This window comes from Acipenser ruthenus, chromosome 14 (genome assembly GCF_902713425.1).
Source record: "Acipenser ruthenus chromosome 14, fAciRut3.2 maternal haplotype, whole genome shotgun sequence".
Taxonomy (NCBI): Eukaryota; Metazoa; Chordata; class Actinopteri; order Acipenseriformes; family Acipenseridae; genus Acipenser; species Acipenser ruthenus.
In genome coordinates, this window is record NC_081202.1 from 26,717,446 (window position 1) to 26,741,906 (window position 24,461).

The 24,461-nt window shown below is 37.2% G+C and overlaps 1 protein-coding gene across 1 annotated transcript in view; it reads right to left on the minus strand.

Annotated features, from left to right (window-relative positions):
* Window positions 1-1,501: 1,501 nt before the first annotated feature.
* The window catches only part of mpped1 (metallophosphoesterase domain containing 1), a 29,007-nt gene continuing 6,047 nt past the window's right edge, over window positions 1,502-24,461 (minus strand). Inside the window, exons 3-7 of the mRNA XM_034032752.3 lie at window positions 22,231-22,412; window positions 19,863-20,088; window positions 4,323-4,438; window positions 3,512-3,625; window positions 1,502-3,126 (exon numbers count right to left, since the gene is read on the minus strand). Of these exons, the coding sequence (XP_033888643.1) occupies window positions 3,008-3,126; window positions 3,512-3,625; window positions 4,323-4,438; window positions 19,863-20,088; window positions 22,231-22,412 (757 nt within the window). The 3' untranslated portion in view covers window positions 1,502-3,007. The remainder of the gene's footprint in view (window positions 3,127-3,511; window positions 3,626-4,322; window positions 4,439-19,862; window positions 20,089-22,230; window positions 22,413-24,461) is intronic.

The following is a 24,461-nucleotide window of genomic DNA, read 5'->3' on the forward strand; positions in this document are numbered from 1 at the left end:
TGGGGCTGCAGACCCCTGCGTATACATTCACAGATTCTGGCACCATTGAGTATTTTTACATTTAAAAAATGACACGTTTTGGTATCTAAATTAGACCAAGCCAGAAAATACTGCCTTTTGTAAACACGATCCTGTATCTACTTTAACATGTACCATTCTTTTCTAGCATATTGCTTGGACTACAGATTACTATGTAGTTGAATAGCAGGTCTTGTACCTTGAGGTCTGCATTACCTCCACACCCAGTTTTCCCTTCAGCAACTCTCCTGCTCACTACATTGTGAAATAATCTTAAAATAATTACCAAATATTTCAGTTATAGGAAAAGGGAAAACACTTTTATTAAAACAAATTGCAGAAGTGATATAAATAAAATCATGAAAATAGTGGAACTTTAAAAGCATAAAAAATACATACAAATGGGAACATTTTGAAAAATTCAACTTTAATTTCTCAACTCAATAAAAAGATGTTTATATAACATGAGGGATGATAATCATACCTGCAAACAGTTCCTTAAAGTAGTATACGTGGCTTAATATTACACCAAAGACCAGCACCAAACATACAGTAAGTTTTCTAATTAACTGGATCCAAATACGATAAAAGCAATGCAAACAATGAGTCACTATTATGATGCACAAGATAATAACAGATTAAACACCATTGACAAGATTATTACAATCATACTGAATTATATTTATATTTGTTTAACAACTATCAAAACATAAGTGCTTAAGTCTTCCTACAATTAAATAAGCGACATTTTAAAAGGATTTCCTCATAAATACAATATTGTTGTGGAACTATTTTTTTTCAATTGCGGTTGCCCCATTATTTTATTAAGTGCTCAGGAAAATATTTTACTATTAAAAGTCCCAAAAATGGTAATAGCAAACCAAACATATTTTGTTGTGAAATATTTTGTTCATAGGATTGCACCAAAAGTCACACGACAAAACTACTACTGTTAGGTACAAAGTCTAACATATACATTTAACCACCAAACACTGATAAAAAAAAAAATATATATAAAAATAAAAACATGTCTCGGGTATTATCGGATTCAATGTATACTAAGATAACATCTCCACTGAGGAATAACAGGGCCGGTGTGGAATTGAACCAGACAGTGAGGGGATAAACAGTGATAATGCACAGAGCACAAGATGGCTCCGGTTTAAATCTGGGTTCTGTGCATCACTTATTCATGAGTCATTTCCAGTATGTATTGTGTAGCACAGTAGCCAAATTGTGCCTATAAGACAATATGTGGTCCACAATCCATCTGCTAATAGTAAGACTTTAAAGTGCCTTCAGTTCTTTTTTTTATTTTAAACTGCTTTATTATGTAAATATGCCATTTGTGTTATACCTGCTCCTAATCACCATCCAACCATGCAATTGGCTGTCATTTTCTGAAATTTCTGTCCTGGGGGGGGGGGGGGGTGCTTATCCTCAGCAGATGTTTCTAATTAAAATTATAAATTGAAAAAAAAAACCCTTGCAAGCACTATAAAACTAAAGCTGGAATATTCGAAAAATAAGATGCAATGTAAATATATGTACGAATACTCAAACTCCTGATGTAAAGCTGCTGTTCAAAATGCTTTCATTGTGAGGTAATCAGTTCACTTCTTACAGCTAAGAAAAAGTAAGCAACTTGTTGTCTTGAAGATTCAGGGTGTAAAATTATTGAAGACTATCATCCCCTAAGATTGACCAAAGGAGTATGGTCATCTGAAATTACCTGGTAAATTCAACCTCAATAATTCAAAAGTTCAATTATATTACAAAGGTGTATTAACAACAATATATAACATTCCTTGTAAAGTAAAGCAGTTTATTGAATACAGAATAGCTAGATGAATAGAGGAGTGAATCAGTAATGCAGTTCACAAAGTTACAGAATGTAGTCAAACAGTGAAAATAATCAAACGGTAAATCAAACAGTAAAACAGTTTAACATCTTGGACTACCTCTGTCTATTGTAATGTTATGTGAACCTGTTTATACTCATCACATCAGTTCCTTAGAAGTTGGTTAAGGATTAGGTCATGTAACAGTGGAGCAGGAACAGTGGTGAGGTTGTCTATGCATCTCTGTATCTTTGCTTTGTCCAACTGCAATCACCAGCAGGAGTCTGTGAGAGTGTTTTTGTATCCAAGGTCACCGGCAGATTGTTATTGTATCCAAGGTCATCGGCTAGCAGTTGGAACACAAATCCGCTGTTCCTTTAAGACAGGGCAGAGGCGATGAAACTCAAGGGGCAGAGACCGTTTTGTCGGTTACAGTTTAGTTTTACTGGTCCACTTTGTCGATCGAGCATCTTCTTTTGAAAAGAAAGTCCCAAACTCATTCTCTCTTGGGTTCATTATTCCAATTAACCCTCCTTTAATTAAAGCTTGACATCAGCACTATCCACTTTGTTAATGGAGGGTCCTTACTTTTATACCCCAGGGGTGGGATCTCAAAGGTAATTTTATTATCCAATAAAGTTGCAGGTTTCCATATGATGTTTTACACAGTTAATATTAAGCTTAATATTCATGATACTGAACCTTATAGTTGAAAAGAATGTTTAAGAAATGTTATACAAATTCATTTTGTCAAAACATGGTCCCACGTTTTAGACATAGTGGCTCCAGTTTTCAAAACCACCTCTTAAGATGACCATAAACAAGAAGTAATTTGTCTTCAGACCTTACATATAGATTAGTTCACAAAACACACGTGATAAAATTTTCCATAAACGTTTCTTAAACTCATCACAGTAACATTACCAACATATTTAATTTTTACTGAGGTGCTGGCAAAATCCTGTTTTTTGAAGACCAATATACCTTTTATTATCATGTAGTACTAAATGTATGGCCAATGTCATACTTACAATGTTATTATATTACAATATTATTCCAGCAACAAAATATAAATCCAGATTGGAGGGACAACATAGTTTCCTCTTTTAAATAAGGTAAATTAAAAAAAGAAAAAGGTGCTTTTACAGTCATGTGCTTCTTGGGGTGGGCATGTCGAACACTATTGGTGGGTTCATGGGTTGAAAGTTCACAGTGCACGCTGATGCATTCACGTAAGTTGTAGCCCCATCAGTCATTGCCCCATAACCTGCCAAAAAAAGGTTTTGTATTCGGTTTCACCAGTTTATTTTTAAATAGTTGGAGTTTTCTAATGTATTTATAGAGAACGTCAACTTAAAGGCCACTAACCAAAAGGTCAAAGTCCATTAATAATTATCACACGATGTGATGCACCAAAATCACTGTTACTGAAGATATTAACATCCGAGATCCGCAAAAGGAAATGCATTTGCACATCGTGAAATTTACAAAAATCTAGTTATCTGCATGTAACATTTTCTTTAATAGAATTGTAGATAATTCAGTGATTTGATTCTAATTGAAATCAGTATATACTGTACACAGTGCCTACATGTAAATAGAAATTTGGCTACATATATACTGTATCAGTCAATTTAGAAGGGCGCTCTTACCTTCATGAATGTGCCCAAAAACATGAAGTTTTGGTTGTACCCGTTTCTGTACAGTATTCAACAACTCCATGCAGCCTACCCTCTGCATTTTTTTGGGAACCCAGTCCAGGAAACCTACAATAGCAAAAAGAGGTGAAACTGATGGGAAAGCTTAAGGAGGAGAGCTTTTGCTTGCTTAGTAAGACGAAATATAAAATTATGTTTCAAACACGACCTACGCTTTACACACATATAAATAAGCACAGCTATGACAATTCATTTCAATAATGTTCACTAATGTCCATACTGTTCATAGTGCCAAGTTTTTCCCAAGCTTCTACTCAGTGAAAATTAAATTATTTCAAGTGAATTTGAAGCGAGTTTGCTGACATAGATTCTCATCCAGATATGCCAATACATTTCCAACCTAATTTCATGGTAAAAATGGTACTTTAATTTATGGAATTCAGTATATTGGGAAAATAAGGGAAGAAAATGCTCAGTGGTTTACTGTTAAACTAAATTAAACATTTATGCCAAAAACATGTTTCTATTTTGCATGCATTATCAGCCTTTTGAAGCTTCTCCATATGCCCAAGTTTTATAAAATAGCTTATTCTGAACACTTGGCTAAACATACTTGAACGCAATTTATTGCACTTAGCAGTCAGCTGCTGTAAGAGGAATAATGCACAACTCTAAAGCGACGTTCTGTTCAAACAGCAAGGCTGCATTTTTACATACTAGACAGTGTAACTGCCTTTATCACTGCTACACTGGGGTTGAAATAATAGTGAACCAGGTGGGAGGTTTGGCTCAATATTGTACTTACCCAGTGGTGGTCCATGTGTTACAAGAATATCTGTGCCATCAGGGATTTGGTTCCACTTGTCCAAAAGGGCTTGTCCCCGGGGAAGATTAAAGCCCCACCCATAATACCAAGGCTGCCTGTCTCAGGATTAAAAAAAACAAGATGATTACATTTTTCAAATTTTTAACTTCCTTTGCAGTCAGGTACCTCAGAGAATATGGACATATTTTTATGAAGGAGTGGGAAGGAGTGAAAAGGAATATTTACATGCATTTAGCCCCACAGCACTAAAATTCTGTCAGGGTTACAGCCTTCTGTTCTGTTTATCCCATGAAATATTTACGCTATTAAATAATGCATTGTTGAGCCTATAAAAAGCTCAAGTTGGGACACATAATATCTTCAATATGTGAATGAGCTAAATGAAGCTGTAAGACATGAAATAGCAATTACTTTTCAAAAGCATGTATTTCCTTAATGAATTATAAACTAATCTAGTATGTAGTTGTCAAATGGCTGCTTTTGGGGTACTCTACACAGACAACACATTAGAATACTACACTACTGAAAACCTCATTCAGTGTACAACCTCCCTCAAGGCCCAGGTTAAGTAATCTGCAATCCTGCAATATATTACACTCCCAGCTCACAAAATGCACATTTATCACTTGTATTAGTTTATTGCTAGTTTATTTATTGATCTGGCTTTTCTAATATTCACACCACAATCACAGTAATTATAATTAATAGGCGTGTCGCCACCTGATGGCAGACCCCAGTATAGTCACAATCTACATGGAAAGATGCAGTACCAAGCATTAAAAATTGACCATTTTAAAAGCTTACCATTTTTTATAGGTATTGTTCAAATGGGTACATTTTAGAAAAGAACTTCAAATGCTACTGAATGAGAAACAGGGTATACCATGTTCTTTCCAAAATGGTACAAAAGCAGGTCACAGTTATAACCCAGAACAAGCCCCAGGCAATGAGACAGATTATGAATTAATTTTTACAATCAAACATTTAAATGGGGCCATTACAAGGTTATGCAGACATCGATGTCTGGTACAGCTCAAAAATCAGACCAATGCCAATGATTAGCTACATTTTTGTCTGTCTGGTGAGCTTGCCGTTATAAAAGGGCGTGTATGGCTCAAATGTCACCTTGTAGACCAACAGCTATCAGTTCAGTCAGCTGATAACTAACTGCAGACAAAAATCCAAAGAAAAAATGGTGCTCGGTGCATTGCCCATGAAATTGATTACAGATGCAACAAGCTTTACTGGCTGTGTAGAAATTAACATGTCAGTTACAATTCTACTTCAGATCCATCTTTCACGCCCATGTCAAGCACTCTTATCACTGAGTTGTACATGTAAGAGTTAGGCCTAACACATAAGACTTAATACTGAGCTTATATTCTTCCATACCGTCTTTAGTGAATGCCTCCTCCATATCATACATACCACGTCACACTGCAGAGTCTTACCAGTTGTAATGAAACTCGTCTATCAGTCTGTCCATCAGTCTGTCTGTCACACTTACATGTTAAGTATATATTTAACCATTTGTCTGACTGCAATACATTTTGCCATATAAAATGTCAAGAATACTGGGAGAAATCTCATCCAACCAGTGCAAATATGTCACCATACCAGCACAGATTGGAATTTTTGAAAAACCCTGATTCAGTCTGGGTTCTGTATATGGAGGGGCCCGGTCTGTCTGCATGTCACACTTATGTGTATCTTAAACATCTGGGGTATATGGAGGAATCTGACTGTCTTTATAGGCACTCCAAACACATTTTTATCTGCATAGTGGACATGGTGATCTACCTGTAATTTTGCATGTACTGATAGTTCTGATAGTGACAGCAGTGACGGTGGCGGAATGTCACTGACATGCTTGTCTTCATTGCTTAACCAAGGGTTAGAAACAAGTGTGTGTGCGCGCGTGTGTTTTTTGTTATTTATCGATCTGAAACCGCCATATTAGGTCAGAGGTCAAAGTGAAGGGTATTGTTACTTTTCCATAATGTGTTTCACTAACACTAAAAATATGAAATGTGTCTCTCAAACTGTTTAAGATATGAGCTATTTTTAAAAGATTTAGGCTTGATTCTCAAAGCTATTTATTCCAAAACAGCACAAAATCACAATTATGTTTTTTTTTTAAATTTACCAATTATTATTTATTTATTCTCCCCCAATTTAAAAAGTCATTTTTTTTTTTTCGTACTGCAGCGAGTCCCCAACACGTACGTTCTGAGGGTGTATGAGCGTCCGCCGATCTCATAGGCCTAAAGCCAGAATCGCTTTAATGACAAGCAATCCAGAGCAGAAGTGGGCGGGCTACCGATCCCGGAGAACAGAGATCAGCCCTGCTTCTTATCCACACTGAATGTGCTCAGTGTCTGGCCAGTAGGGTTCGCTGTTACGTGATGAGGAGAATAAGTCCCTTCTGGTTTCCCATGACCCACCCCGGGAGCGTCAGGGTCCCCAGCAAAGTTCGACCTCTTTCCACTGCCTGGACGTGAACTAGCGCCGTCCAAGCTATGTGACTAATCCTGCACACCCGCGGCAGCGCTTTAACTGGATGAGCCACTTGGGGACCCCTACAAAATCACAATTCTAAACATTCTAAGGTACAACTTTAGACTAGTTTCAAGACCCCCAAATTAAATGTTGTTTGTTTTTTAGTGTGTTTTTCCTTTTGTATGGATTTGAAATAAAACACTCCTCTAATTAAAGTTTTTTGTCTTAATTTCTCTTTTCACAAAGTTTATAACTTAGTTTCGGGGGGATGGACAAACCCTCATTTGCCATGTCATTCAAATATTACCTATTAATTTCCTACTGATTAATCATCACTATTATAAATAGCCCATGTACTCACCCCGCACTTTGCTTTTGTTTGGTTATCGCAAACCCACCTCCCGCCCCCTTTCACCCTCTTCCATTACTCTTAATCTCAAAGCTAAGGGGATCTCCTGCCTCGTCCGATGGCCAGGCATGAGATCTTCAATCCAGATAGGTGAAATGCCAAATTCGTTTTGTTTCATTCCTCGCATACTACATCAGTAAAATACTTTGCTTTTACCTAATCAATTGCGTCGTGGGGTTTGTCCTTAACTACTGAACTGTATCTAAGGAGATTTTGAGATAACAGAAGGTAACTACAGTAGTTATTATATAAGGAATTTTTCATCCAACAGTTGTTTTTACAATAAAAGAAAACATAATAAAGACTTTGACCGCTTTTTCAGTTAGGGATTACAAACATTTTTGTGAAAGCAACTCTACCTTCATTAATCTTTCACGTCGCCTCAGTTGACGAAGCAAAATTTGCTTTGCAAATGATGTCCCATCAAAATTAAATTTTTTTTTTTTCATTTAACAGTAGTAATAAAAATAATCTTTTCCACAATAAGTCAATATCATTTTACATTCATACATGGTGTGACGGGTCAACTGTCTGACCAGCGGCCAGATTCTGGTGTTGGCTGGACACCAGACACCAGAACAGCCCGCACACATATATACAGAAAAAAACACTTATCCTATATAACACAAAAATGATGGTGATCAATGTCCTACCTTTCTACTAGTAGTTGTTATTTTTCATTCATATCACCCCATTTTTAGTTGTGCTATTTATACTTGTGGATTAAACTATATACAAAATAAACTCTCCTCTCAGTATGGAAAACAAAACAAAACCACAGCTCTTTAGTTTAAAACCCCTCTGGATTAGCACAGGAAAACATCTAAAAATAATGCAGAAAACCTAACTGAAATCCTTAGGTTCCTTTTCCTTTTGGTTTTGAGTTGGGTATTCTGTAGGTCCCGAGAGTGATATGTCTTTTCTTCAGTTTTCCATTTGTGGTTTCTAGAGTTTTGTAACTGATTCAAAATCAGCGCTCTACTGACTCTGGCAGGGGTTGGCCCACCATGAGCGCACTCTGCATTCCTTTTATAAAGACAGTGTTGCGCACTGGGTTCTTAAAAGGACAGGCATAATCTTTAGCCTGTCACAACGGAAACTTTTCATTCCAAGCAAATAATGTTCATTTTCTGTTTTGGGGTTGTTCAGAAGATTTGTGTTTGACAAAGTATGAAATTCCAGTAGTTCATAAACTGTATAAATATTCATTTTATGTTTGTTTTGTAATACACATTCCTGTTTTTTGTTACCTAATCAGTATCAATTTATAATATGGCTTTAGAGTAACCATAACCCCACAACATGCTCAATCTATTGCTATCCATGTAATAATTAATGACATCGTCTGAAGGGCTTAACTATGGTATCCTATTATGGACAACATCTACCATAAATAAATAATACATTAGTTTATGTATGCCAAATGCATAATACATTCATATTTAATGCCCTCTCTTAACATTTTAATGGAATCATTTTAAAAGGAACTTTCAATCAAAGTTAAGAAAGTTCTGGTGCACTATTTTCCAACATATTTCACTATTAAGTACATGCTGAATATTTTATGATTCTGAATTACACAGCAGGTGTTTTAGGGCACACCCACAGAGACACATCCGTGGATACCATTTCAATGTACAGAAAGTGTACCTGAATGTACAATTGCTGCATGTACATTACATGTGCATAATCACGAAATGGCAGCTACCTAAAATAAACTCATTTAATTCAATTTTGCACAGCGGAAAGGATGTTGATAGCAAACAGCTATTTTATCTAAAGCCCTAGAAAATACCAAATGAGATCTAGCAAAGAATGCACTTTGTCACACTTGGTTAGTTTATTGAGCTCTAAAAGCTCTGCCATCAGCAGGCTGATCTAACCCCTGCTTATAAAACTTTCAAAAGACTCATGCATCTCTTTGCTACTATCTTTCTTTAAAGAACAAAGAAGATAATGAAGTCAAATAAGTCAGATCCTCATTCAAAATGTGGACCTCTATACACTGAGTCTCTCACACTCTACAAGGTGAACATGATAACTCCCTTGACATTGAAGTTGATTCCTTGTTATACATCTTCTTAGCAGTCAAACTAAATCTTCAAGGGGATTGTTCTGGCTTTACCCTGTTCATTGCCGTTTGTCCTTATTTTAGTATTACACTCTAGCGAGTGAAACTTGATCTGTGTTCAGTGTGAGATTTCAGGACCCTCTGTACTGTATGTGTGCGCACTGGTTCTGTGAGATAATGGGCCCCCATGTCTTCCCGCTCATGCATGATTGTCTGATACAGAACAGACAAGCTGAAGTAAAACCTCCTGGGAGCAGCTGTCACTTTTCTGCACACATTTGATTCTTGTCTACTCGCTGCTATCCCTTTAAGATTTACCCCATAGCTACCCTCAATTAAAAAAGTAAATGTTCTCTTGTGTTTAACAAGTACAGGCAGAGGTCATTATCAGATTTTCAATGTCTGCTACAATCCAGCGCTGCATGTCTTTTTTTTTTTTTTTACTCATAACATCATCACGCATGATCCTGCACTTTTACTGTGTTTCAATGATGGGACCTATGATCCCAAACAAATATCCCAAGGTTGGTTGTTAGACCTTCCAAGCTAGAAGTTAATTTTAATGCTGTAAAAGACAGGTGATTGTTTACTCTATCTGTTTTTCAGTATCCAGTTCTGCTGTCTTTGTTAGTTCGGTACGTTATTCAAAAGCACTTAAATTAAATAATGGTGTTCAGAAAATTCACCTTTCAAGTAGACAGAGATGCGCCAGAGGTGACTAGTATTCAAAGTTGTTGGGGGCTCCTGAGTGACACATCCAGTAAAGACACTCCGGAGTGCAGGATGCGCCCTATAGCTTGAAGATCGGAGTTTGAATCCAGGCTATGCCACTGCCGACCCCTTTGGCTGGCCGGGCACATGCAGGCCCTCCTGTGTGTAATTCAGATCTGAGAGGTCCTCCGACGCTGTAGTTCTGTAATGGCTTCACGGCAGGCTTGCAGTGCGGAAAAAGCGGATGGCTGATGCCACACGTTTCGGAGGAAGCGAGTGCTCATCTTCGTGTCTCCTGAATTAGTGAGGGGGTTGCAGCGGTGAGCCAGGTTGAGTAATTAGGCATTCCAAATTTTGTAATGTAATGCACGTTCTTCGAGTTCAGTCTGCTGCTTCAGCGTTATTTATATAAGTTCATTCCACCCCTGCAATATTTAACACACACCAACATCTGGCCTTTGATTTTTAATTACATTGTTACATTTTTAATTCTTGTGCCTATAAAACAAATTCCTGAGGGGATGGATGCGTACTATGCCATTCCCTGGTGATGAGTCACGGGTCAATGTACAAAATGAAAAGCGTTTGATAAAATGATACTGTGTTATAAAAAAAGCAACTTTAAAATCCAAGTTCTGAAGCATCTGTGCTGGAGAGCTTTATATTTTAAAAGAGAAGAACAAAGTATTTCACATCCCTTTTCTTACTTCTAATAAGCATTAGTTATATTATTAGTAGCTTGAAGATCTTGTGATTCTTTGGGCGTTTTTTAGCCTTCCATTTGGATATACTGTATTGAGATATCTGAAAGGCCTGGGTGTTGTCTTGGACCCCGAGCTTTCTTTCCATGTTATTTCTATCATTAGAATAGCTTTTTTTATCATTTGAGAAATGCTGCCAAATTAAAGTCTGTGCTGGATAAGAGGGATGCAGAGATGTTGATACATGCATTTATAACTTCTCGTCTTGATTATTGCAATTCTTTGTTTGTTGGTATACCTGCCTGTGACAGAGAGTGAATGAATCCTAGTCAACAATCTCCCTCCCGATCTGTGAGGGCGCTGTATAACCAGAGCAGAGTGCCCCATAATGGATGGTTTGGCAGTTCATTCCAGGGTCAGTCAGAAGCTGGCCATCCAGGAATGGGGTGGGGCCACGATACCAGAAGTCATCGCCTTAATGCGGTAGGGCGTGACAGAGCATATTTAGGGGAAGTGGCCCCAGTAATCTGTTCATTTTGACGTGGTTACCGCTAGGACTGAGAAAGGAAACAACCTATATTAGTACTCTTGAATGCACACAAACCTGGGAGCTGCCGTTTCAAGCAGCCACATCAGCACTCTGGGATGCTGTGGCATGAAGGGCGCGATATACAAATACATTTGTATTGTATTGTAACAGATTAAGGTTCCTGCTGCTTCCTGGTACAGTACCTAATGCTTTCATGAGCTGCAGTTACAACTCTCTCCAATAGTCTAGCTACAATCAGACCATGTATATTGAAAGGTCATTGAATTAATCTGTGAAAGGGAAAATACAAATCCATTTGGCTTGCTTGCTAAGCAAAGCAGTTCTTCTTGATTCCATCAATATGTACCCTAAGGTAAGTCTTATTACCATAAAACAAGTCACACCTGTCACAGACATTCACTGGCAGTATAAAAGCATACAAATCAAATATTTATATTCCTCAGTTCAAGTGAGTAAAAATAATGATCTTAACTTATTTGACAAGTTTTGATCTTTTACTAACACAGCAATACTGAACGCTTTTTGATCAATGTTCTGTTCCCGCGTGTTGAAACCAACTTAAAGAAAAAGACAACAGGTGATTAAATATTCAATTGGTGATTAAATATTCAATTTCTTGTGTTCTGATGTGCTGTAGTAAAGTTTCATGTCAGGCAAGAGACAGATTCATCTCTGCTTTTTAAGTGTGGAGTATGTGTTGTCACATAATATCTTATGGAAAACCTGCTCAAGGTGCGATAATTATTGATACTTTTTGTCTTTGTGTCACAAAAAAGGAAATTCTACATCCCTGGTCCCTAGAGAGGACTAGCACATCTCTTCCACTGTCAAATTAAGTCCCAGTAATGTATATCTCGCAACAACTTAAAATGTCAAGATTTCCAGAGGCAAAAACTGATTTGCTGTCGTTTAAATAGGCTTTTCTCAAAACGATCCGCAAAGCTTACAATTTCAGATGAACCCATTCATGCTTCGGATTGTCATCATAAAACTATTTTATGGAAGATTAATACAGAGCAGTTTTTTAGGTCTGCAACAAAACTGTAGTTGGAGAAAAATGTACAAATAAAATAATAATATTTTACACCACTTTTCATAGCTTGAGAAATATAAAGAAATGTACAAAATGCATGACATAATGACATTTTTAAAAGAAAGAACTTGCAATGATGCTGGACAGCGGCCATCTTACTGCTTTATTGATAAATCCAAAAATCTGTTCAGCTAAAACCAGGGCCAGTTCCTAATTAGTCCCTAACCACAGCAGACAAGAGGTATTCAAAATAAAGACGTACAGATGTTCTACATGGGGAGAGCACTGCCATACAGTACCTCTCGACTCTCTTGATCATTCCAGCCTCAACTAAACAGCTACTGTTTCACCTTGGCGACCACAAGAGAGCACATCTAGATTCAGAATTCGTGAGAATGAGGAGTCGTCATGTTATATCTTACATTGGAGTGGTTTAGATGCGCTACTTGTCATATGAAACAGGCTTATACAATATAATATGCATCACACAGAATATGAGAAAGAGTAATATATATATATATATATATATATATATATATATATATATATATATAATTCATTCTTGCATATAAAACAACCTTTACATACATGGATGAATCAGGCTACTTTCAAGCGACACTTGTATACATACAGTATATGTGACAAAAAAAAACAATCAATGATAATGCCTTTGTAACAGAGTTTAGCCTATTGTGTTTACATGAAATAGAATTAGAATATTTCTATTTCTGCATGTGACTGAGATAACACACCTGCCTGCAACAGGCTACCCTATTCAAGAGAATTCATCAAGAGACTGTTTCTGTATTAAAGGCACTATCATTACTGGCCTATCCTACAATCGGGATTTAAATTGCATAACTTATTTATCAATGTTAGCATAGCACAGCTGTCCAGGACAATCCATTCTGATTATAAATAATGACCAATTATCATAAATAATGAATTATCTTTTCTTAGGAATAAAAGAATCAAAGATGTTAAGATTTATTTATTTCAGGATTCTGAATTATTCTAATTGGTGGAAATTGTTTGTATGTAGTAATTAAATTATATGGTTATGTTTATAATTCCGATGCTGCTCGTCTTTGTGTTTCTGTCTTGTTGTCTTTTGAAAGGCAAGTGTGTTTTATCTTTCAAATTCTATCTAATTCTGTCCATAAAGCTGTTGGAACCTTTTTTTTTTCTACCGAATGATGGTTTCCTTGACAACCGTGGCAAATCTTCCTTTTCTGAAACAGATGTCCCATTTAGTTGGAAATTAGAATGTGTAAAAACCCAAGAGACAAAATTATTTTAAAGTTTGCTAGAACGCTGGCTATATTACGTGCTCAACTTTGTATTTTAACCCATAAAGGGGCTCTGATGGATTTAACCTTGCACCTCACAAACACAAAGACTGGTAGGGTAATGACATATAGATTCAGTGCTGCAATACTGTAAGAACCTCTCAAGGGGTGTCAGAATAAAGGAACACAGATAGACTGAACACGAAAAAGTGAGGGAAATGAGGGAAGAGAAACAGGTGGTTTCCATCAAATTTGACTCTACCCATCAATCAGCTACAAAATCTAGATTTAATACAAATAAGTTTTAGAAACTTTACATTTGTCAAAATGAAATATGCATTGTTAAGAAGCATGTTCTCAATTGGATGACTTAGAGGACACAAACTTTAAAGTAGTTTAAATGAAGGGGTTACAGTTAAAGGGGTTATACAGTAGGTCACTAAATATTTTCATAAACCTTACATGTTGCACACTACGATTCATTATATAGGATCCACATGTACAGTTTTTAATAGAGGCTCCTGATATAGCACATTTTTATTTAAAAAAAAGAGAACTGGTACCATAATAACAAAGTCTTGCACTTGCTAGATTATTTAAGAAATTATCCCACATGGTCAACACCTTTAGTCAGGTCAGGGTGTTATGGATCAATTTCCATCCTTACATATGTATTGTGCTGTATTGCCTAACGACAGCACTCCAGCCATCTTGCAATGAAGGCATGTCATGGATTCTTACTTAATAATGGATTCAGCTTGAAGTGTTCCTAAGCAGGAAAACCTTTTTTTTTGGTATCCTTTAATAAGAAGATATAATCATGCACAGTGGCAGCAGCAGCAGCAGCAGCAAGCATGTTTTTAAAGACTGAGACCCTTGAGGGTTTTTCACAGGTAATTTAGAAAAAAAAAATACCGAAATACCGGAGAGAGACGTTTTTCAAGATCTACCGCTACAGTGACTCTGAATACCTATGCAGCTTTAGTCAGGGATTTTTATTTATAATAGGGATCCCTTAAGAATTGCCAAAAGTATCACACTAAAGTAAGTGAAATTCATTTAAATTAAAATGTATGTGACTCTTTCGCAGATTTTTAAATATGAATTACGTATGATATTTAAATGTAATGCGCAATAAAATACACATAGCAATTTTGCTGCACAGCTAGAGTTGGCATGTTATCAAGCTTGTTAGTTTTTGTACAGTAGTCCAAAGTAAAATTGCAGTTAAAATGTAAGGTTGTAGTTTATGCATGCTCCATAAGTTAAAGTATGTACAGTATTTATTGAAAGTACTCATGACTTCAATGTAATGCATTTTACTCACATGAAATAAATTACTCACATAGGGCCCTATTTATCAAATATGTGCGCAGCCGCTATCGCTAGGGCAAAAATGACTGTTTGCAAAGCGCTCCAATAGCGCATGAAAACGGGGGGCGGGGATGGATGGGGAGCGAAACATTTTGAATCTGGAGTTTTCCTTAAGTTAGGCATGTATATATACTGATGGTACGCATTTGCTGGGTCTATATTGTGTAAAACACAATAAGCCAGGATGGTATTACTAACCTTCTGAGGAGTATACTGTAGTGTTCCCCCAGAGACATCCAAACATTGGAATCACATATTGAGGATTCCAAATGTTCGCTCAATTACAGTACGAGCACGTTTACAGGTACGACTATACCTTCAGTAGGGGTTGTGGGGTTGAGCAGCAGTGTCATTAGCCACTGCTTCAGTGGAAACCCGTTGTCCCCGAACAACCAGCCTCTCAGACTGTCATACCACTGAAACACAGCTGCCATCTGCGAATTAGCGAGGATAAACAAGTCATGAGCAGAGCAGCGATAGTTTGCATACACATTTGTGATGTAGTTGTGATCACACACTACTTGCACGTTGACAGAATAGGTCCCCTTACGATTTACATAGAAGTGCCTATTCTGTGTTGGTGCGTGTACTTTAGTGCTGCAGGCAAACAGTGTGCTCTCTGCATGTCTCCTTCCAGGTCAGCCTGAAGCAGTTGGCAAATGTCAGTGATTGTTTGTCTGTAGAGGCGAAATTGCTGCATACATTGTGTGTCAGACAGGCTCAGAAAAGACAGGTGACTTCTAGATATTTGGGGAGGTCTCCTCCTCCACACTTTGTCTGGCCACACAGAAATTATTATTATTATTATTATTATTATTATTATTATTATTATTATTATTATTATTATTATTAATATTATTATTTCTTAGCAGACACCCTTATCTGGGGCAACTTACAATTGTTTCAAAATCACAGTACAAAATATCACGGTACAAATTATCACATTAATCCAGTGCGCACTCCATATTTCATTTATTTCTCATTTTCTCTCTCTTTTCTTTGTCTGCTTCCCTGGTAGTTTCACTGGTATTTATAGTAAACCATGTAATTTGCACACAGTTTAGACCTGGTTTTCACGTCTACTAAAACGCAATCGCTAACGCTGTTGATGGTTTGCTAAATCGCTACATTTGTATTTAAATGAGGACACTCCCCAAGTTCAGCCCATGTCAAGCGCTGACACTAACTTGCCAAGTGGGCACAAAAACATGTGTTGTTAAATCACATAGGTGGGCAAAGTCTGTTTGCCCACATGTGACCCTGATTCTGGTGTGCTAACTGTCCGCAAAACTGTTTTGCGATTGCCTTAGGGGTTTGCAAACTACGTTGCTAATTAGGGCCCGTAGTGTCTAAATTGGAGAGTAAATTACTCAGTGACCCAAAACCTTATGTGGAGCACTGACTACAGAGCCATGACTTCTTTTACTGCGAGAGAATCAAACAGATGCAGAGATTGTGGTGTCCTTTGTGATATTAATGGAGTCACCTTTGAGATCACATTCGTAATGAGGAGGACATTTGGACCTTGAGATGCCCCGTTCTCATTTCAACTGCCTTTTCACACAACGCTAGAATTGTACCTTTGCTGTATCAGGTGCTGTAAGTATTCAAGCACGATCTTGATTGTTTTGATATTTACTTAACTGGGGATTTATTCTCAACTTTTACAGGGAGCATTCCACAAAAGAAAGAGGATTTATCTTATGAGTGTCATGGTGTATCCAGTTCATGTTCAATCCTGCAACAACACGGATGCTGTGATTAAAATGAATGGCTATTGTGGAAACAAATGACATTTCTGCATCGGAGCAAGTTAATCAGTAGCTGATCAGTCACACATCCTCATGAGGTTTTTACAAATAATAACAAAACAGTACTGTGGCGGACGGCAAACAATAAATCAAATACAAATATTGGCTTTCCACCGTCATGTCAAAAATCATATTAATACAAATAAAACAAGCAAAATAGTCTTTTCAATTCTTGCCTCGGGTCTGATTGGAAAAAGAAGTGCCAGCGCAGATATAACCCGCAGTCCATGTCGATTAAATGAAATCAATTGAACGTTTCGTAAAAACATAAATATAAACGTTATTATCAATTGTTGCATTAAATTAATTCTGTTGGTAATTCTGATCAAACCAGACAAAAAACATGTCAGAGGAAGGGCATGGAAAAGGTTACTCGGAATGAAATTGAGTTATTTGGAAAAGCCTCAGCCAACATAAGTTACACTACCAAAGAGGCAATATGGTCCTCTATAGTGGTGAAAGTAAATGCTGTCTGTATTACCAGGAGGATAGTTAACCAGGTGATGAAAAGGTGAAAATAAGCTATTAGGTCTAGGATAACCTGCGGAGTGAGACGATATCACCTTACCACTGCATCCTCCAGCGTCCCAAACAAAGTGACCCTGGGATTGAATATGCAGGGTCTTCTCTGTCTTGCTCTTTTCCTCCGAACATGTTCCCGACTCTCCTCAAAAAGATCCAAGTGTCACTGCATCAGGAAGTGTACCACAGCAGCCATCCTGAGGCCAATGACAGGTCTCTGCAGGTGTGCGCTTTTATATAGCTCTTAGTTACTCGCTTCTACAATGGTTTGCACCTTGTAAGAAGAGGTGTAAAGTTTTTGGGGGGTCAGCAATTGCCCAAGTGCAAGGAAAAAGCCTAACATCTCATTAAAATGTTTGTGCCAGGTGATTCTTTGTGTTTCAGGAGGGGTAGACAATCCCGAGGGGAACTGATCTGGTCGGATCCAGCTTAAATATGCAGATATTATAAATATGTAAATTAAGTTTAACAGTACATCTATTCATTTGTACCTATTGCTTCTTGTCACTTTCAGTTTTTAATGGCTTGTGTACTTTAAGATGTTAAAAAGGCTGTTTTTTGTTACAGCTATTCCTGTCTGATACAAAAATCTTATTTCTTTTCTTTCCTTCTCTTTTCTTTTCTGTTTATTATTCATGTGTGGAAAAGCACTGATCTGTGAATGACAAATTACTTGTAAGGTTGCATTACCTCAGCTGTTGCCATCATTTTCCTCCTTTTAATGCAACATTACTGAAATAAAACGCTGTGAGAAAGGGTGCTGTGATCTTGGTTGACAAGAAGTCAAGTGGAAATAATATTGAATGATTTCCGTAATCCCCCAATTCATTTTATTTTGCAGCATCCTTTGCATTTGATACTCATGAGGTAACTTCCTCCTCAGTGCCAGCTGGAGCTGACAGAGGTCCAGTTCAATGCAGTTTGATCCTGGTCTGCTGCTAATATACACACAATCTGACAGTGGCAGATGGAAACGTGGCAATAGGCATGGCTCCCAGCTAGGGCTGATTCAGCTGAGATGTACGGTACATGAAAATGAACACTCTGAGGAAATATGGGCTGCTGTCCATAAATCCTTGTTTAGAAAGAAATCAAGAAATCGCCATGGAAACGAGTCAGTGTTGTGGCTCGGTCCCACTGTTCCTACAGGAGAGCAGATGGGTGACACCAGCAGCCTGGCCCATTAGAGACACTACTGTCACTGAAGGGTGGATAGCAATACAGTGGTGTTTTTATAACCTGCAATCCTAACAGGAGATACCCAGCTAAATTCAATATACATTGCAATTGCACCTAGATTGTAATGTACCTGTACAAAAATACTGTATAAATAATTATTTCAATTATGTACATTTCTCAGGTTTTTTTAATTTTTTTTTTATTATTATATATATATATATATATATATATATATATAATAATAAAAAAAAAATTAAAAAAACCTGTATATATATATATACAGAACTTTATGCACTTCTTGGCTTATGAGTCATAAAATGTTACTATCTAATGACCGAACCTGTGGGAAAAAAAATTGCTAATGTTTCAATGCCACACATAAGTATAGTGTAGAGGAAGGCCTCTGATTGAATCCCTAGGCTTTTTATTATTTTTTTTTAGCTTTGAGCTATATCACCAGGGAGCACTAGGGAGTGGTCGGGTTAGGACTGGTTGTGGAGTGTTCTGGTAGCTTGACACTCAAAGGAGCTGGATTCTGGGGAGGTAAATTATTATTATTATTATTTGTTTATTTAGCAGACCCCTTTCCAAGGCGACTTACAGAGACTAGGGTGTGTGAACTATGCATCAGCTGCAGAGTCACTTACAACTACGTCTCACCCGAAAGACGGAGCAGAAGGAGGTTAAGTGACTTGCTCAGGGTCACACAATGAGTCAGTGGCTGAGGTGGGATTTGAACCGGGGACCTCCTAGTTACGAGGCCTTTTCTTTAACCACTGGACCCAGGCTTTGGGAATTGAATATTTGCTGCACCCACACCCAGGGGAAGTATAGGGCAGTAGTAGGGCTTCCTGTGGTTTACGTTTTAGGCCTAACAAACAATAGAAGTGAGGTAGTAAGGCGCTCAGGGGTGCTTTGGAATATTGGTCTGTTGGCCTGTCCTATTTCTGCTAAGACCAAGGCAAACACTAAAATTAGTATAGCTCATTTAGGCCCATTATACTGATTTATGAACCAGCAGACAAGAGTCGTGTGTGACTCCCCAAGATTTAAACTGAGATGGGTTAATGGTTGTTCCTCTTGCAATGCTCCCCTGGCAAAGCCAGTGCATTTGGTAAAAAGTGATGCTAACAAAAGACATTCAAGCTTTCATGAAACCAGGGCATTAGTCTATGACACAGTTCAGCCTGTCCAGAACATCTATAAAACACAGCTTGAGAGTTTACCTGCCCACTATTTAAAACATTATAATGATTAAGTAAATTCAAACCTGTGTAACGACTGTATGTACATCACAAAATTAGCAGTAATATATTTCCGCATTAGACAGGATGCCCTCTTAAGCACATTTTTTTAAAAATCACACTTACCACGGGGACCCGTATATCCTGAAGCCCCTCACAGTCACCTCCGAGTCCTGAAGGTATATGCAGTTTGTGAGCAAGGACTGAACATTTTCATAGTTCTCTGGCTTCAGTTTTGATGCTGAAGGGAAATAGTAAAAGTCTTGCTTGATCAAGTCTGCCATGAACTCCTGGTCAAAGGTCAGCTCATGGTTACCAGCAATGACTATTTTATATTCGTACGGTAAAGTACCTGGAAAAAACAAATAAAAGAAACAGAGTCAGCCCACGTCAAGACTAGTAAAACACTAAGCCTTTTCCTTATTGTAAAGAAAATCACGACAGGAATATGGTAAGAAACAACAGGGTTACGTACAGTATGTGACTTTAGATGAACATTCTGAGGTATTTTATTCCTTTTAAAAGAAAAGATCAGTGGTGCAACTTTTGCACTAGAATAAATGCTTGGTGTCTCAGGCCCAGTGAGCTGAATCCAGCTCTAAATAAAATGTTTTTGTACTGATTTTGTGAACCGGGGTCTCAGGTATGTATATCAAGCAAACATTCGATCTGTAACTGGCTCTGTCAGAGTGCTGTTTTGTGACTTATTTAATAAGAGCATCATGATTAACTACTAGATTGCAAGTGATCCCTATTCCTCCTCATTGATGGATTCCCCTATGGCTCCATTCTCACTTGAGACTTTGACCTGGTTGTACACTTGTCATTGCTGGTACTGTCAATGTTGTACTGGGGTAATATTTAACAATACAGTGCAATGTGAATACATTACCTCCAATTACTATATTAAATTAAGGAAACTATAGAAGAAACACACTTTTACTTCATAGATAATACATTAAGAAAAATATTGGAGCCACCAAAATAAAGAGAAAACAAAGCAGTAACCATATTTAATGTAGCTGTGAATCCCAAAAGCCCACAAAGCACAGACATTTTAATAAATGAATGTCATCAGACATAACACATATTTCAGCTTATGTTTACCATAGTGTAACAACAAGAAATGAACTTAATTAAAAAGAGACAAGAAAGTGTAATTCATGAGGGAAAACATCATAAATGAAAGAACACATTATTTAATCAGATGAAATATTTTCATATTTTACAGTATGTTTATCATTTTGTGTATATTCGTATATTCTTGCATTACTTTTTCCTAAATCAGAACTGCATAGCAACGCATTTCCTGAAAAGTACGGCAAACAGGTTGTGAGGAAAACTGTCATGACTTGTGTTTGTAAACGCCACCAATGACACCTCAGTGTTTTTTAAATAACTTATATAGTGATATGCCAAATTTCTCATTAAGATCCTTCTGCAGTTCCATAATTGTGTAAAAAAAAAAAGAAATCATATAATCACTTTAAGGCTGTCAGTGGAAAACACCCCCTTGTGTGGCACAGAGCCTCCGTATCCCATTGCTATGGGCTTTCGGAACCTCTGACAGGAGGGATGCATTTAGTATAAAACACATATATCACTTCATGAGTGCCTATTTATATATTACTTACACTGTGAACAAGAGAAACATTGAATGAAGTGTCCTGGAGTGTGTGTCCGAAATACAGACTGAACTCTTTACTAGTCATGGTGGAATTCTCTGAACCCTGTTTTTCTTTCTGAATTTTAAAGCAGAACGACATTCAGGAATGTAACAGTTGCAGATTTTCTTGAGCGAATAAAGAGTACATTAATAATGCAATGCTGAAAGCACAAGTATTCAAGAAAAGGACTACAAACTGTGGATAACAGTTCAGGCAGTGTACAGATTGCTGTTGTCATTACACCCCCAGACAGCAAATATACTGGTCACTTCTTGTAATTCTTCCACAATTTGCGTTGGAAATAAAACAAATGTCATCCTGCATGTCAATGTTTCATGAAAAATACTGATTCTCCACAAAGGTTTTGGATGCATGAAGGATGTGTGTTGCTCTGCTCTGCCAATGCGCTTCAACCATGCCCTGAAGACACCGCCCTCTAGAGGGTGAGGGACCAGTAGATTTTTAATGCATACCTAATTCTTGGAACCTTTTTTTAATGAGACTGCTGATAAAGCTCTCCAAAGTACCACTATGCAAGAACTGGGCTGAGGATTCATTTAAATCACTAATCCCTAGCACAGAATGAATTATTACAACTTCCAACTCCCTTTCTTAGTGATACATACTCTTTAGTGATACTATATAATCACAGTATCTTTAATTAAGAAGCATGTTAATGTAACACCCTTCTTCCATATGGATGGACATGTTTCTCAATATATCTCTGATACTGACAATACCCAAGTTTCATGAAAATTGAATAAGCTAGATACAGTATACTATGTCTGTTCATTGGGGTGTATAAAGAAGGCATGTTTAGCTCTTACCCAGCCAGTCATTGAACTTCTTGACTTCACTGGGCAGGCCCAGCTCGGTGAAGTCTCCAGCGTGGATGAAGACGTCTCCGTATGGCATCTGAATGGCATCAGTCCTGGAGTGTGTGTCCGAAATACAGACAAACCGGGTGTACCCAGGTGGCTTCGGGGCATCATGGGGTAATGGATCCACCCTTTGAGAAGAATAAAAAGGTTAAATAAACCAAACAATCCATTCCCAAATGAGAATGGAAAGGTCGGTCTTAAAAAAGCCAAGAAAAGCTTCATACTCAGCGTGGGAGGAAGAACCAGTGTAGTTAATGAAAAATGGAACTGGATGAACCTACCTGTAATGTGGATTTGTGGGTCATTGCTGGCATCTTGACAAGCACTGTTTATGTCTTATTATGATGAGGTTTATCATACTTGATTTACTATTAGCTACGGTATGGATGAACATAAGGCTTCACAGTACTGCTGCACAAAACGATTATTCAGATTGAGTTCCCCACAGAAATCAAGTGCTGAGAATCAGGTGAGGGTCATTGGTGTTGAATGGTCTAATTTGTAAGTGAAACAAGTAAAGAAACAGCTGCTTGGATTTGTGATGAAGGATGCTTTTCTTAGAGAGAACACTGATCCACACAAACCCAAGCAGCTGTTTTGTCCCTTGTTTCACTTGGAATGGTAAATTAGGCCAATCAACACCACTGACCCATTAATTGGTTCATGCAGCACTACTCCACAGTAAAAACCTACTGTATTCGCCCACACAAAAAGAAAGTGACAAATTCTTATATAAATTAATTGCCATTGTTGTACTTTCATTTGGATCCCTCTTACATGTCTATCATACACATTAAAAAGCAGTTGTGTTTTCTATTATCATATTAATTTCTTCCAAATTACTTTTTTTCAGAGTTCATTAGCTACATTTCTCAAAACATTTTTAGATGGTTTCTATGATTTATTTATCAAATTATAAAGAAATTGGTTTACCAGGATAGGTTAGGAATGAGATTGTGCCTTCCAAAAACATAGTGGTCTTAATATGGTTTTTAAATTGTTTTTTAAAGCGATCCTAATGGTGAGTCGGTCTTTGTACGGAGATGGTGAATTCAAACAGAACCTTACACTACAAACATTTTTATGCTCAGTAAAAAAAGTCTGCCACCTAAGGTCGGTCTGCTGAATTACACATAACACAGCATTTAAAAAAAACATGCTCCATACCACTTGGTTCCTATTATATTGCCATTCTAAAGATTATGAAATAGTTATCTGGCTATAATTAATACATCACTGTTAATTTGTAACCACATGCTGTCATTTCAATTGCAATGCAAATGTTGTTCATGTGCAGAGCAGAATTCTATTTGTGACTAATTGCTTACAACATAGGGCACGAAACTTTGTTATTAAATAAATCAATAATGCGGAGCGATGATTTCTTTCCAAATTCAAAACAGGTTTTATTCGGGGTCTGCTGCTGAATGATAACAAATAGGATACATTTCTAAATGCTTTCCACTTGTTCACAATGATGACAAATCATTGGACAACATACTGTAAGTGATATTTGGTGGAGCATTAAATTAGGGCCAATTTGGAACTTAAATATGTGTGCATGCTTCACTTCCAATGTGAAGAAATATCAGAAGGGAGTTTTAATTACACTTAAAGGGTACAGAAGGACCTTTTTATTTTATTGTGTTACATGTTCCCATGTGTTGCTACAACACAAGGTGTGTGCATTGTTTTAATTTTTGTTACATTTTGACCACTTTTTTAAACTTTAAAATTGCATTCCCTGCCTCAAGATGGCTTTCCATGTACCCGCATGGACCTCTCAGAACTACATTTCCCATCATCCGCCTGCTCACTGGTAAATCCATCTTTGTTACATATGTGAGCATGAGGATGATGGGAAATGTAGTCCTGAGAGGTCCATGTGGGTGCAATTTAAAAGTTTAAAAAAGTGGTCAAAATGTAAAAAAAAAATTAAAACAATACACACACCTTACATAAACAGTTGTAGCAACACATGGGAACATGTAACACAATAAAATAAAAAGGTCCTTACTTAACCACAGTAAATACAGTAGAATTACAGAACATGCTAGCAACTGCCAACATTTTCTATTTGGTAATTAGGCATGTTGTTGCATTGCAGCTACACCATATGCATACTTACTGTGCTATTACAATGTAATTACAGTGTAGTAATTAATGCACAATAAAAA